Source organism: Staurois parvus, unplaced genomic scaffold, assembly GCF_062004578.1.
Source record: "Staurois parvus isolate SC_StPar_1 unplaced genomic scaffold, SC_StPar_1.0 ptg000353l, whole genome shotgun sequence".
In the NCBI taxonomy this organism is placed as follows: Eukaryota; Metazoa; Chordata; class Amphibia; order Anura; family Ranidae; genus Staurois; species Staurois parvus.
The window spans coordinates 945570-962526 of NW_028318149.1; the positions used below are offsets into that span (position 1 = coordinate 945570).

Below are 16957 nucleotides of genomic sequence, written 5' to 3' on the forward strand. Positions count from 1 at the left end.
TACTTTAAACACGGGTATCTACAAATAAGTTGATAACAAACAGAACAAAGGGACAAAAAAAATCACACCCCTTCAAACCCCTTTCACTTTGGGTCATATTTTCTTCCACTTTTTCTAAATACGTTGTGTAAGATAAATAGCCCTTTCTTTTTGTTCTGTTTTTGAGACTTCTATGAGCTAAAACTTTTTTTTTTTTTTTTTTAATCATCTCAAGCTAAGATATAAATAACATAGAAAGGATAGATGTGTATTACAAAAGTACAACATTGTTTCTTTTTTAGGAATGAAAAATGTCATGACTACTACACCACAGAATTTCTGTATAATCTTTATTCTGCTGAAGGAAAGGGTATTTTTGACTGTCGAACCAATGTGCTTGGACACCTACAGCAAGTATGTTTTTAAGACAAAACGTTTCCACTTCTGTATGGATGCATACTACAGTACTTCTGATGTTATTTATACTAAAAACTTAGCAAATGCATGTTTTGTATACATTTTTATGCAGAGACACTGTTTAATTGGATTGAATAGGAAAGTGCAAGTCACAGTAAAAATACTATATTTACTGATGCTTTAAAATGCTATAGCTGTTAGCATTGTGTTAGCATTGACAACTGTGAAATGTTTTCACTGGTGTGTCATGTTACCTGATAAGGCTGTTCACATCTATGTGCTGCATTTTGAAAAAAATGAGGCAAGTCTGTTTTCTGTGCATTTTTATGCACTGTTGTGGCCATAGAAATCTATGCCACTGCCAGGCTCTGGAAGTCGATCTTTCCAAAATCCATTACTCATTAGCCAAGCCAAAAATGCATGAAGAAAAAAAAAAAAAAAGTGTGTATGTATATATGTGTACGCACACGCACACGCACACACACTGTTTTAGCAAGCTACAATGGACATTAAAAATACATCAACAAATGGATACAATTAGATGTGAGCATGGCCTGAAGCATTCAGCTCTGCTATATGAATATTTGATTGATGCACTTATATTATTGTTCTTTAAAGCAGTAATCTCCATGATTTCAGTGTGAAACCTAATAACCGTAATCTTCACCTTGGCTAACAAAATGCCTTTTTCCTAATCGTTAATTAAGGTACACAGGATGAAGTATTTAGGTACGTTTATTTGTGTTGCTGCCCTCAGGAGATCACACTAGAGGACACTAGCAAAGAAATCTTTAAGGATAGTGCAGTATAACCCCTCACACGCCTAGCATTCCATGTTTTTTTACGTCTGTTCTCAGATCATAAAACTTTTTTAACTTCAGCAAGATTCTTCAGTTGTTGCAGAGCCACTCGGACTCATTTTGCAGCTAATCATCTGCAAAGCCTTGGTGGATGTTGCCAGACCCCACTGTTAGGAACAGGTGGGGGCCAACCTGTAATATGTCCACTGGACTCTGCTTTAAGCAGACATCCTTGGTATAATGTGGGAGTTAGCTGCAGAGTTCTTTGAAGGACAAAGGCCACGGTTCACACATCTGGAGGAGCTCTGTCCCTGAAGACTTCTTAGAGAGAACAAAAGTCTAGCTGGATGGGGCATGTCCCCTGGATCCTGCCAAACCCATCTCACAGTGTCCTACTTGAAGAGGCTGCAGGTCTTAATACCAGTGCTGGCTAAGTCACATCATTTGCCCTTTAATGTGGGAGCCTGGTGTGTACTTTTAAGTCTTCCATAATGTTTTGTCCAGCAATACCTATGAAGGAGAGGTTCCTGAAAAAGTGGGCTGTTCATGAAGTGGGGCTGGACATTTCTTGTCTTAATTGAACTCCTAACTGTCCCTGTTGAGGACATCGTATGTTTTTAAGGCCCAGTGGATAATGGACTAACACCCTTTTATAATGCCTTATTGTTAATCGCATGCCCCGCATTGCAACCTGCTATGGCTAATAGTTTCCTTTCACCCCAGAAAAAGAGATAAAAAAAATCTTCTGAGAAACTTTACTCATAAGGCTAAGAAGAACTTTAATTTCTTTCAGGCTTTCAAGGCAAAGCCTGGAATCCAGAAGCCCTTTGCACAATGAGGAGACGCCCCCATTTGTCAGTAGGGGGCATCTGTCGGCCTTTGCAGTAGTGATACAGCTATATAGAGGACGCCAAAAACATGGTTAGCGGGGGACCTTCTCCTTGCACTAGCTGTAAAACTTTTAAAAAGTATTCTGTGCATGAGAGAGTTCTCAATTAACTACCACAGCGCTGTGATTGCTGTGGTAGTTCATTGATTCTTCCTATGAGAATATATCGGCTTGCTTGTACAAGATGTATGGGCAAGCAGATATACTGACAGGTCTGCAGGAGTCCTGCATGGCACCAGCTGGTGCAATGCGTTCCAGGCTCCTGGAACCAAAAAATAAATGTGCATTTTTGTTTACCTGCAAACAAAAATTTACATTTATTATTTTTTGTCAAAAGGTGAACTTATCCTTTTGTGCAGTGTGTGTGTGTGTGTGTGTGTGTGTGTGTGTGTGTGTGTGTGTGTGTGTGTGTGTGTGTGTGTGCATATGTATGTATGTACATTATGTAGCAAATGAGATTTAATGTTGATAAATGTAAGGTTATGCACTTGGGGGCTAAGAATATGCATGCATCATACATACTAGGGGGAGTACAACTGGGGGAATCAATGGTGGAGAAGGATCTGGGGGTTCTGGTAGATCACAATCTTAATAATGGCATGCAATGCCAAGCTGCAGTTTCTAAAGCGAGCAAAATCCTCTCTTGTATTAAAAGAGGTATAGACTCCAGAGAGAGAGATATCATATTACCCTTGTACAAATCATTAGTAAGACCTCATCTGGAATATGCAGTTCAGTTTTGGGTACCAATTCACAAAAAGACCTTCACAAAAGCGATCAAAATTTGAAAATAAAATACTGTAATAGTTAAACTAAATAACTGCATACATATGCCCTATGAAGACCCTCACCCCTCTGAAGGGCAATCAAAATTTAAAAAAAATTTATTGAATAAACTGCGTGAGTACAGTAATTCTAATTGCGTGTAAGAAACCATAATATGTTGTCAAATTAACCTAAAATTTCATGCATTATCTATGAGCCCTATGAAGACCCTCACACCAAGAGTGATTGAGGATGGGTCAAATCTCAATGTGCAAAAAATTCACCTCAAATATACATAAAGTTAGTAAAAAAAAAAACAAAACCTAAACCATAGTCCATGAGTATGAGAAGAAAATTCCACAATTGATGGTATTATTGTAGACAATGCTGTAAATGCAAACAAACTTGCTTCAACTGGTCACCAGAGTGCACACCATTACCGAAGTAACAGATGGAGGCTTACCAGAAATGGAGACCCCTTAATTACAGGGGGTCCCAACCAGCTTTATAATGTAGAGCACTGGCAGGCTTCCCGTATCACGCCCCAAAGCATGTAACTTCCCAGACTCCAACTCGAAACTAAACTCAAAGTGTAGTGCCAGACAAGGTCATGAAAGAAAAAACATGCATTTCATAGTACAATACGTATCAAAAACTTCTTGCGCAAATAGGATCCTACTTACAAGCTATAGAACAATTAAAAGCATTCACAGAGGACGTCTTTTGATGATGAAACATGTCGGGCAGAGCCTCCCTCTGACGTTACCGTGCTGTCGGCCATCTTGGATATGGTTCATGTAAATGCTTTTAATTGTTCTACAGCAAAATGTGTTTCTTATTTAACCACTCGCCCTCTAAACGATTTACCCCCCTTCCTGACCAGGCCATTTTTGCGATATGGCACTGCGTTATTTTAACTGACGATTGCGCGGTCATGCAACACTGTACAGAAATTAAATTCCTGTCATTTTTTTCCAAACAAATAGAACTTTCTTTTGGTGGTAATTGGTCACCTCTGCGTTTTTTTATGTTCTGCACTATAAACAAAAAAAGGCCGAAATATAAAATGTCATCATAATTTTTTAGGCCAAAATGCATTCTGCTACATGTCTTTGCTAAACAAAAAAAAAATCCCAATAAGTGTATTTTAATTGGTTTACGTGAAAGTTATAGCGTTTACAAATGGTATGTATACTGGAATCTTTATTTTTTATTTATACTACAGGGGTGTGGAAATTTTTGAAAAAAACTGCTTATCCAGGAACAAATCTACTTGTCCCTCATGACAATCTATGTGTCCAGATCAAAAACATTTTTTTAACCAAACCGTATTTAAATCTGAGGTGCTTTTAGTATTGTCTGGGGCTTTTAAAATCAAAAGTGGCTTTATGGCGACTTACACGTTTAATATTTTTACCATTGCACTGTTTATCCCCTCCTCCCTTCCCTGCCTCTCTCCAGCACCGCACCTGGGACTAGCAGGGGGGAGGGAGACCTTGCTGTGTAATGAGCACCGACTGGGTGCTCGTCCTGAAAGGGGAATGTCGGGCTTACCCTTTATCCCTTTTGCTGGCAGAGCCATTTTTGCATTTTTTGCTTAAGTTTAAAAAATCATTTTAGGCCTGAAGATTACACAACCCCTGAACATTATATATTTTCCAAAAGCAGAGACCCTAAAGCATAAAATAGTGGTAGTTCCAATTTTTTTAGGTCGCATGATATTACTGACATTACCACAAAATTTCAGTAAAAAAATACACAAGTTCATTTTAGGGCACAAAAAAGCAATAAATTACCCTATGTTTTGCAAAATCTAAAAGATGAGGTTGCACCGAGTAAACAGATATCCAAAATGTCAAACCTTAAATTTGCATGCGCTCGTGAAATGGCGACGAACTTCAGTACCCTAAATTTTCTATAGGTGACCCTGTTAAAGTGCCTTATAGGTCATCAGTATAGTTTTATGGAGGATGTCTCATTGTAGAATTATTGCTCTTATTCTGGCGTGCGTGGTGATATGTAACATGTGTATCGCAATCAACGTTTTCATGCATAGGCGCCACAGTGTGTGATTTTACATTTGTACGTTCGTATAGAGGACAAAAAGTTCTCTGATGATTTTTGGTGACAGGTTCTTTTTATTGAGAAATCCAGAGGCTAAAAGACCCTGGATATCTCCCCTGTGTTCCACTGAATGTAATGCAAAAAGATCACACCGCATTACATTCTTTTGCAGCATTGATGGCTGGGAATCTGTTAATGGGGACCCGGAAGTGACATCATAACGTCACTTTCGGGTCAGGACAAAAAGGGGAGCTGACGCGTCCACTCTCCTCCCTCACCTTTACCCGACAGCGCAAGGTGATCTGGTCCCGGGCCCGCAGATGGGCAAGTGGAGCCTGGGAGACATAGTGGGTGGGGGGAGGTTCCCGCGAGTGGGGTTGGTGGAAGCTTGCATTGTAGGCTGTGTGAAAGCAATCGGGTAGCAGTGCAGCCACCCGAATGCTTTCAACTGACAGGTGAGCCCTGCTGCTTGCCCACAGCAGGGCTAAAGGTTACAATAAAACTACCTGCCCGGCGCCCGGAACTACGTGTCCCAGGCATTGGGCGATATAAATTCAACATCCCTGTACTAGTAATGGCGGCGATCAGCAACTTGTAGCAGGACTGCGGCTGGCAATCTGACACTGGGTGGGAACTGACTGACACTGTGACACGGATACAGTGATCAGTGCTAATAAAAAGCACTGGCACTGTACTAATGACACTGGGCAGGAAGGGAAAACATATGAGGCGATCAAAGGGTTAACTGTGTGCTGTCTGTGTTTTACATTGTGTGCTGTTTTACTTGGGAGACATGCTGTTTTGTATCTCTCTGCTGTGCAGAGAGATACAAGGCAGCATGTCCATGTTGACAGGAGAGAGATCTGTGTTGTTTACACACACATCTCTCCCCTCTCAGCCCTGCTGACGATCACAGAGTCCCGGCCGGTACCCGGTGATTGACATCCCCAGCAGCCAATAACGGTGTGGGTAGGACGGCACGTGCCCCCTACCCGGAAATGCAAATCACTAATATATACGTGATTTTGCACTGCCATGCTGCCCTGTAGCAGTATATCTGTGGGCAAGCGGTTAATGATGTTTTTCCATCCAGGCACGTAATGTAGTAGGAATGCTATAAAATAAGTCTTAGTGTGAGGAGCTGCAAGTCCCTCACATCTTTTGGTAACCAAAGAGAGGGGAGTTTATCCGGGGACCATGTTTGGGAAATCCACATTGGGGAAGTTTGCAAGACCTGCAGTAGTTGAGGCCAGATAATTTTAAATAAGTTTGCTCTGCCAATTCCTGTCAGAGGTATTTGGGGAAAAGTTTCATTTTAGATCTGTCTGCAGGGAGAAGGAACCCGTAATTCCTAGATATTTGAATAACTCTGTCTTGACCTGTGAGGCACAGGTCAGGAGTTCTTCTGTAATAGTATCCAAAGGTAGAAAAAACTATTTGTCTTAGTTAATGACAAACCTTGAAAAGTATCTGAATAGGGTAATAAGGGTCATTAAGTAAAGTCAAGGAGTGGTTGGTGTCCCCCATAAAGAGGGGCATCATTTGCATGTCAAGCAATCTTATACTCTCTGTCTCCCCTTCAAATGTCCACTGTAGTGTCCATCTGTCTAATAGCTGTTGCCAGGGGTTTTGCAGTTAACTTAAAAACTTTCTGGAACAGTGGATATGCCTGCCACATGCCTCGGTACAATTAAAAGTAATCTGACATAGTATTAATAATATGCATGCATGCACCACTTGGAAATGAAATAAAGAATATGGATCCATTTAATAAATTCCCCAAACCAAAACCATGAAGGACAGGTATGGCCACTTGGCATCAAATGCCTTGCCCGCAGTCTATGACTTTCTTCCTTTGAAACTCTTTCCTTACCTGCTCCACAAATCGAGATAGAGGGCATTCCATTGATTCTTATCACACCAAACTGGCCCAGGTGATTGTGGTACTCGGACCTTATAAGGCTTCTGAAAGACTTTGTAGGTCCTCACAGATCATCAGGATCTTTTGTCTTTTGAGTCAGTTCATCAGTTAAGCCATGAAAGTCAGTGACTGAGAAGCAAAATGATAAAGTCCAGGTCTTGAGGGATAGGAGGCTATTGGATTTGTTAATCTCTATACTCTATGGCACAAAACCATTGGAGGCAGACTGGGCAGCAAGCACAGGCGCATCAGAGGCAGGCTGGGCAGTGGGTGGACGATCACCATGCTGGGTAGTGGGCAAAAGAACATCAGAGGCCAGCTTGGCAGAAGATAGCAGATCACCAGAGGCAGATTTGTCAGCAGACAGCAGGGCATCAGCGGCAGACTGAACCCCGCCAGCAAGCTTAGAGGCTGGTTGAATTCCATTGCAAGTCTTATTGAGGGAGACTGGATCCCATTAATAGGCAGCATGCCAATAGGCTGGGCAGTGGTCAGGGAAGCATTGAGGTCCGTGATTAGACAGCAAAGAGCATACGGAGCCAAACTGGATGGTAGACTGAGAACCAGTAGGCTGGATAGCAGGTGACAAATTGTTGAGGTTACGCTGGGTTGCTGGAACACAGGCTGGATGCAGGGTTGCTTGGAGAAAAGGATGATTGAACAAGGCAGTCTGTCCATAGAATAGATGGTACTTAGACCGGCTTAAGCAGATGTACAGTGGGGAAATAATTATTTGAGCCCCTGCAGATTTTGTAACTTTGCCAACTTACAAAGAAATGAAGGGTGTGTCATTTTTATCATAGGTGTATTTTCAATGATAGAGACAGAATATCAACCAAAAATCCAGAAAAAACAGATACAAATTTTTTAAATTGAGGTGCAGTTCAGTGAGTAAAATAAGTAATTGATCCCCAAACAAATTATGTACTTGGTGGAGAAAACCTTGTTGGCAAGCACAGAGGTAAGACGTCTCTTGTAGTTGGTTACCAGGCTTGCACACATCTCAGGAGGTATTTTGGTCTACTCTTCTTTACAGATCTTCACTAACTCCTTAAAGTGATTCATTTTTTTTATTTATTTTGGGGGGGGGAGAAACAAACATGTCTATACTTACCTGCTGTGTGCAGTGGTTTTGCACAGAGCAGCCTGGATCCTTCTCTTCTTAGCTCCCCGCAGGCTCTCCTGGCCCCTCCCTCCTGTTGGGTGCCCCCACAGCAAGCAGCTTGCTATGTGGGCACCCTCTGCTCTGTGTGTCCATTCACACATGGAGCTGCGGCATGGCTCTGCCCCCTCTCTCCTCATTGGCTGACTGGCTGTGATTGACAACAACGGAAGCAAATGGCTCCCACTTGCTGTCTCAGTCAATGAGGAGGCAGAGACAGCCGAGGCTGTCATTCAGATCGCTGGATCATGATGAGGCTCAGGTAAGTATTGAGGGGGCTCGGGGCACTGCTGGACACAGAAGGTTTTTTGGCAACTCAAAGTTTCAGCTCCCTCCATAAATTTTCTATAGGATTAAGGTCTGGAGACTGGCAAGGCCACTCTGGCTTCTTCTTGAGCCACTCCGTTGTTGCCTTGGTGGTAAGTTTTGGGTCATTGTCATGCTGGAAGGACCCATCCACAAGCCATCTTCAGTGTTCTGGCTGAGGGAAGAAGGTTTTCATCCAAGATTTTGCCATACATGGCCCTGTCCATTGGCCCCTCAATGCAGCAAAGTTGGCCTGTACCATGTGCAGAGAAACAGTCCCAAAGCATAATGTTTCCACCTCCGTGCTTGACTGTAGGGATGGTGTTCTTGGGGTCATAGTCAGCATTTTCTTCCTCCAAACACAGCGAGTCGAGTTAATGCCAAAGATCTCAATTTTGGTCTTATCTGATCACAGCACTTTCTCCCAATCCTTCTCTGAATCATTTAGATGTTCATTGGCAAACTTCAGATGAGCCTGTACACGTGCCTTCTTGAGCAGGATTTCAGATTTTGTTTGGTGACTGTGGTCCCAGCTGCCTTGAGATTCACAAGCTCCTCCCATGTAGTTCTGGGCTGGTCCCTCACTTTTCTCATAATTACCCTTATCCCATGAGGCGAAATCTTGCATGTTGCTCCAGACCGAGGGTGATTGATGGTTATTTTGTATTTCTTCCATTTGCAAATAATCGCTCCAACAGTTGTCTCCTTTTCACCAAGCTTCTTGCTGATGGTCTTGTAGCCCATTCCATCCTTGTGCAGGTCTACAGTCTTGTCCCTGATGTCCTTTGAAATCTCTTTGGTCTTGCCCATGGTGGTGAGGTTTGAATGGAAGAAAGAAATCCTCTGGACAGGTGTCTTTTATACACGTTACAGGTTGTCATTAGGAGCACCTTCTTAAATTGACAGGACTAATCCGTGTACCACATGAGCACATAGCCAGTCTGTGGGAGCCAGAATTATTGTTGGTTAGTAGGGGATCAAGTACTTTTTTCATTCGCTGAACTGCAACTCAATTTTATAGTATTTGTATTTTGGGTTTTTTCAGTTTTTTTGGTTGATATTATATCTCTATCGTTTAAAATACACCTATGATGAAATTGATAGACTTTATTTCTTTGTAAGTGAGCAAACTTACAATATCTGCAGGGGATCAAATAATTATTTTCCTCACGGTAATTTCTGTAGGGTGAAGCCTGGTTACTGAGAATCCCAGATATGAAAAGGCAGAAGGCAGGACCGAAGATAAGTCAGGAGTTATGAAGCAGGGCTAAAAGGAGGAGCAGTTATAGAGGAGGATTTCTGTGAAGTTGCCAAGGGCAATGCAGTAGTAGAGGGGGTTTTTACAGGACTAAATGCAGGAAACGTGCAGTCAGGATACTGACATACAATTGGAAGTAAAGTATATTGAGCTGCAGCTCTGGTTGCTACCAAAGAGGGGGATCTCTGAGCAAACTGATGCCTAGAGGCAGAAATGGGTTGGTGCGTGTTAACTGAAGCTGAGTGGGAAATACCTGGCCAGTTTTGCAGTAGGGGCTGAACAAAATTCCATTCACAATTCCCTTGTTTGACTAGAGAATGTACTGCATCGATACAATCCAGCAAATTATATGTGAATATACCGAATAATGTTCAAGACAATAGGGTTTATCATCTTCCAATAGCCACACCAGAAACTACACATGAGACATACTGACAGGAGGAGAAAAATCATCACAACCCATAGGGATACAAGATGAAGCTAACACTGCACAAGATTATATACCTCTCAGCAGCCCACGTCAGGTGGAGCCTAATTAGTCGGACAGTCAAGCTGCTGGGAGACACCCACTCATGACCACCGGAAGTGCGTGCTTTGATTCGGGGAACCACAGTGACACCAGCAGGTGACCCAGGTGATGACTCAAGTCCTGACACCCTAAGATCTTTTTCTTGGGGTACCAGGAGTGGATAATAAGCACAGAAAGGAGGAACCCGTGTGCCTTCAATTTATTGCAAAAGAGGCATGCTGGGAGTGGGAGGGGTTACACTGGATTGTCCCTACAGATTTGTTTTCCAATGTCCAATTTCCTGAAGGCAGCCACATAATTGAATGTATCTGGATTCTTCATCTTGTATCCCTCAGTGTACTTCAAGAAGAGATTTTTTTCGGTAAGCCAATAATACAATTTTTAAACTCCCTGTTATTCTTTTAAGGCTGCATTCACACTTGAATGTTTTGTAGCTTAACCTCTTCACACCAGCGGCACACAAATGTGCTGCCTCCCGGTGTCTGGGCCTAGGCACCGAGTGGACGCACATTTGTGTGCAATTAAGAAAAACATATGTGCTGAGAGCACGCGCTCCCAGCATACATGTCCGGTACTCACGGAAAGGTCCCAATCTCCTCTTTCAATCAGGACCTTTCCCGATCATGTGACCGCCGTGATGGACCCTAAAACCCCCGCTCCGCCTCCCGGCTTCTGAAACCTTTAAGGGGCCGGGAGGCGCAGGCACCAAGGGGTAAAAGCTTGACACTCCAAATCCCTCAAACTGAAAAAAATCAATTGTTCTCTATAGTGCCTGTTCACAGGATCAGGTGTGAACAGGCACCATAGAGAACAATTGATTTTTTAAGTTTGAGCTTCAAGCTACAAATTGCTCAAGTGTGAATGCAGACAAAGTGTTTAGTTCGAGAACTAGAGTGGAAAAATATTAAAACTGTAATTTTTTTTTTTGCATACTTTAATTTATGGTTTGTAATGACACTTTAAGTAAAAAATATTTTTTATAATGAGAGAATTTAAAGTTAATGGTGGTGTTTACCTTTTATTAATTAGGGTGGCTCTCCTACACCATTTGATCGCAATTATGGAACAAAACTTGGAGTCAAGTCTGTAATATGGATTTCTGAAAAACTGAGGGAGTCTTATCGTAGAGGTAAGGGGAATTCCAAGATCAAAGCGGTCACTATGATTTTTATTTATTTATTTTTTTTTTCACCAGAAAGTTGCTATGCATATAACCTCAAATATTTTGTCCCATATTCGTTTAGGATACCTGGAATAAATTAATGCTATGTGATCTTTCTTATTTACTTTAAAGTGATTGTAAAGATAGATTTTTAATTAAAATAATAAATAAAAATAATAGGATGGGGAGGTCTTGTCACCTGATGCACATTGGCACTATCCCCAGTTTATGTCAGATCATCAAAAAAAAAGTCCCACCATGTCCCTCCAAAGAGGATACTGTGGGAAATAGGGATTTTAGAGTGCCTAAATACACGAAGAACAACGTTATAGGCTATAAATGCCTATTTTTATTTTATGTTTAAGTTAAAAGGGATTACATGATCTAAAAACATTCAATGCCGGCTACAAGTACAGTATAGAAGTACATATGGTTAGATGAACATGGAAACGAAGAACAGATGGATTGAAGCATTTCACCCAAGAAGAGTTTCCTCAGGATCCACCTTGTTTTTCAGTCTTTCTGATATCATAGCTGATAAACAATACAATCAAATTGTTACATGATCAAAATACAGTTGTTACAGTATATCATATTGTACAAAACCCATCAGTATTTGGTACCCCACTATGAGGTTTCTAAAAGGATGAAAGTAAGAAAAAGTTTTTTTTCTTTTGTTTTTGGTGTTTTTCTTATTAAAAATAATAAACATTGTATACTTGCCTGCTTTGTGCAATGGTATTGCACAGAGTGGCCCCACACTTTCACTTCCGAGTCTCGCTGTCCCCTCCTCCCCTTCCGAGTGCCCCCATAACAAGCCCCTTGTATAAGGCACTCACGTGGTGTGCTCCCATGCCAGGCTATGTGCATCCAAAGACGCACACAGCTTGTCTTTGCCACAACCCCATCCCTTCTCACAAGTTTTGACTGACAGCAGCAGGAGCCAGTGGTTCCAGCTGTTCTCAGTAAAGCCCAAGAATTCAGAAAAAGAACAGAGCAGGGCTGAGTGTGATGGCAGGTATGTGTTTAGTTGGGGGGGGGGGGGCGAGTTCCACATTGGAAGGTTTTTTCTTCTTTGTTTTTTTTAACCTTAACCTCTAGAATCACTTTTGCATTTTAATCGCATATGTATAAGGCTAATGTCCATTGCCAGACTTCTGCATTGCCACATCTGCATTGCCATTGTCATATGCATTTAGTGACACCACCATGCTATCTAAAGAAAATCAGAAAATGTGGACTTTCTATCAAGGATTGGCCAGCTCAGTAGATTGTTTTAAAAAAATGAGCTGGATGCATTCCTAAATACACAAAATATATTTGGATACAAATTTTTAGAGGTAATAATTCCAGGCTTAGTTGATCCTGGGAATATCAGATTGCCTCATGGGGAGGGGGGGATTAGGAAGATTTTTTACCAGGTACTAGGTCATGTTTTGTGAAGGGGATCAAATACTTATTTTCCTCATAAACATGCAAATCAGTGCATAATTTATTAGAAATTTATTTTGAATTTTTTGTTGCTATTCTGTCTCTCAGTGTTACAATACACCTACCATTCGATTTTTGAACTGATTTGTTTCTTTGTGAGTGGGCAAACATTAAAAATCAGCAGGGGATCAAATACTTATTTCCTTCCCTGTACATCCCCATCCACTAGTTGTATATTAACCCAAATGGTCTTGCCACTAAGGAACTCAGAGTGCTATTCTGACCCAGGCCAGTGCAATACACAGTACAATAAATTTACAGTTGCATACATAAAAGCATGTATATAAGAGGGGAAATGCAGAAATATTAAGCAAATAAGACAGTAAGTATACAGCAGCTATCCCTACAATATATAAGTTCACAGTCACATTCAGGAAAGTATGATTTTGTGTATAGTAGGCAAACTGCAGCAAATCAGGCAATTAAACAATAAAGCATACAGCAGCTGTCCCTAAGTGTTTCAAAGACCTGTAAAAAGAGTAGCTGGTACCCCACAGGAAATGTAATCCAATGTGTCATAACCAGTAGAGTGGTGCACTCTATGCATACTGTGGTATACACCACTTTGTCAGGAGTGGTAGGGGAAATAATGAGAATAGTTTAAATCATTATTACAATTCGCTCAGAACACTTGGTAGTGTTTTAGTTTAAATGCCATACTTTACTAAACATAAACTTTGATTTTTATGATGGGTTGCTTCCTAATGAGTTTGTTTCTTCTATAATCTTTATTTAAGTAACAGGTTAGGTCAACAGTCACAATACAAAAATGCTTTTACAAAGCCTGGTACAGATTTTGCATGGCAAAACTATAGCAAACTTGAGTGTCATTTTTCCAGCCCAACATGAGCGAATATGTCATCAATAATTGGCCATCCAGACTACTTAGGAGAACCAAGTTTGCAGGAAGTAGTAAACATTATTATACAACTTTTTATATTCTAGCTGTCAGAACCCTTGCAGACCATCCAAGGAAAACGTGCCAAGGAATGCCCAGATTCTCTGCAGCAGCCTTTTATAATAAGTTTGTATAACAGTCAGCCACAACACAAATCTCCCTCCCAATTTAAATATTTTATCTTTTCAAGGTCGAGTATTTGCAAATTCCTCGGATACAGCTTGTGTAATTGGTCTCAAGAAGAAAGTTGTAGCCTTCACATCTGTGTGTGAATTAAAAAAAGTTACTGACTTTGAGTAAGTATATATTGATTTGAAATATTTCTCCTCCTCTATTCACCAATACGTAATGTGATTCAATATATAGCAAAGTCTAACAATTTCACCTTTAGGGCAATGGTCAAGCAGAGCAAAAACTGTAATTAGAAAAAGGTTCAGTTTCAGTTATCATTGTTGTTGCTATAAGGACATTCAATGAGGTCCCCAAAGCTGATATTTTTAATATTGAGTGCCTGGCAGATATAAATACACAATTTATTGCAGTTATGCATTTATAGGGAAAGTCATTCATTGTACTTTTGAATGCAACTATCAACTAGGCCATTTTTTGCTATATAGCACTATGTTCCTTTAGCTGACAATTGCGCGGTCATGCAATGCTCTGAATGAAATTTATATAATTTTTTTTCCCCACAAATAGAGCTTTGAGTGGTATTTGATCACCTCTAGGTTTTTCTTTTTTTTTGCACTATAAACAACGACAAAAAAGACAGAGAATTTTGGAAAAAAATACTTTTTTTACTTTCTGCAATAAAACATATCCAATAAAAATTAAAAAAAAATCTAATTTCATAAATTTAGTCCAAAATGTATTGCTATATATTTTTGGTTAAAAAACAAATCCCAACAAGCTTCTATTGATTGGTTTGTACAAAAGTTTTAGCTTCTACAAACTATAGTGTATATATACTGGAATTTTTTTTTATACCAGTAATGACAGTGATCAGCAGGACTGGAATACTGCAGCGGACAGTCTGACACTTTGTGGGAACCAGTGACACTAATACAGTGATCAGTGCTAAAAATATACACTGTCACCATATTAAAAGACACTGGCTGTGAAGGGGTTAACATCTAGGGCAATCAAAGGCTTAAATATGTGCCAGACCAGTTTTACTATGTGCTGTTTTTACAAATAGGTGTGCTGGATTGTATTCCCTGCTTTGCAGGGAACGACAATCCAGCACATCACTGGTGACAGGACACAGCTCTGCCTTGTTTACATAGGCAGAGCTGAGTACTGTCATTATCCTCAACGATCAACGGGTTCCAGCGCTCATCAATTGGCCGGCTCCTGTTGATCGGCTTTTGCTGTGTCAAATTACAGCAGAAGTGCAAAATCACATTTATATGCTTGATTTTACACACAACGCCTGCCCTATAGCAGGTAAATATGGTGGATGGCAAGTGGGTAATTCAGTATGTATTACCTTGCAATAGACAAGTCAATATATAAAGGAAAACTAATATTAAGTAGATAAATAGTATCAACTAGCGTTGCACCGTTACCGTTATTGGTGCCAATACTAAGCATTTGCATGAGTACTCTAGCAAATGCACTGATGCTAAAACCGATACCTTCAAGCCTGCAGACTGTAACTGCCGCCTTTATGGAGATAGACCCCAAAGGATGTTGCGCAAGGGCGGCTTCCGGATGTCTGACGTCACACGTCAATCAGGGGGCAGTGTGAGACGTGACATCCAGACTGCAGAAGCTCTGGCAAGTGCTCTACTACTACGCCACCAGAGCAAAGGCAGGTAAGCTGGGTGTTGTGTAAAAAAATAATTGCAATCAAGGGCAATGATTGATTTTATGTTTGCTGGCCTACCACTATACCACCAGGGCAGAGGCATAATCCATCAGTGTACTGAAATAAATAAGTTAAAAACTTAAAAATAATACAATGTAATATTTAATTTGTAAATATAGAAATGTATACACTGCTGGGTTACCACTAAATTACCAGGGCAATGTATTTTGAGTCACAGTTCTTCATATTTATAAAGAAACAGTAATAATTTTTCATTAGTCTAAAAAAAGACTTTAATATGACACAAAAAAATAGGTATCGGTAATTGTTATCGGCGAGTACTTGAGAAAAAGTATCTGTACTCTTTTTGGTATCGGTGCATCCCTATTACCAACAATAAACATTTTGAGTGTAAAAAAATGATATGATGGGACTGTTGCTGGTTTCCAAATATGATATGTAACTCTGTGTTTAAGAGGCACCTGCCTTTGATTCATTTACCTTCCTAATGTTCTGTAGAAATAAACACTGCCCACCACATTGAGAATTCATTAATAAAATGTGATGCAGATGGATTTATGGGTTAAACAGGTCTTGTTTCACAGGGCTGTGTATTTTGTTCTTTCTGCTTTTGATTGACCCCAGATCTCTCCTCTGCCCATGAAAGCATCTGATCATACAAAGATTAGTTTTATCCGATGCTTTCCCAAGCCACTAATTGATTGTTTACATCCTGGCAAAACCTAAAATGAGAAAATACTCGGCTGTTCCGGTTTCTTAGCGGAACTGTCGGCTTCAATCCCGGACTCCCTGGTGGAACAGGACAGCCCAGGATGATAGAAGAGAGGAACCACCTTCCACCACCTGTAAAAACGATCAAGCTGCTAATTAGCCACAGAATCGCTTTTACATAAAAATGCATCATTCCCTGAAAAATAAAAGATAAAACCACTTTAAACCTGTCGACATACGGATACATCGCAGAGGCTGAAGTGGTTAAAGACACAAATGGACATACAGTGGGGAAATTAATTATTTAATCCCCTGCAGATATTGCAAGTTTACCCACTTGCAAAGAAATGAAGGGTCTATAATATTTATCATAGGTGTATTTTAAATGATAGAGACAGCATATCAACCACAAATACAGAAAAAACACATTATACAAATGTTATAAATTGAGTTGCAATTAAGTGAGTAAAATAAGTATTTGATCCCATACCAACCCCAACAATAATTCTGGCTCCCACAGACTGGCTATGTTGTACACTGATTAGACTTGTCAATTTAAGAAGGTGCTCCTAACAACTCCTTGTTATGTGCATAGAAGACACCTGTCCACAGAATCTTTTTCATTCAAACCTCACCATCATGGGCACAGAGTTGTCAAAGGACATAAGGGACAAGATTGTAGAGCTGCTGAAAGGCTGGAATGGGCTACAAGACCATTAGCAAGAAGCTTGGTAAGAAGGAGACAACTGTTGGAGCGATTATTTGCAAATGGAA

At 40.5% G+C, this 16957-nt stretch overlaps 1 protein-coding gene across 1 annotated transcript in view; it reads left to right on the top strand.

The window, feature by feature from the left end:
- The window catches only part of LOC149456630 (ATP-dependent 6-phosphofructokinase, liver type), a 140591-nt gene that overhangs the window by 114327 nt on the left and 9307 nt on the right, over positions 1–16957 (top strand). The window contains exons 19-21 of the mRNA XM_089684705.1: positions 282–393; positions 11120–11219; positions 13832–13937. Of these exons, the coding sequence (XP_089540831.1) occupies positions 282–393; positions 11120–11219; positions 13832–13937 (318 nt within the window). The remainder of the gene's footprint in view (positions 1–281; positions 394–11119; positions 11220–13831; positions 13938–16957) is intronic.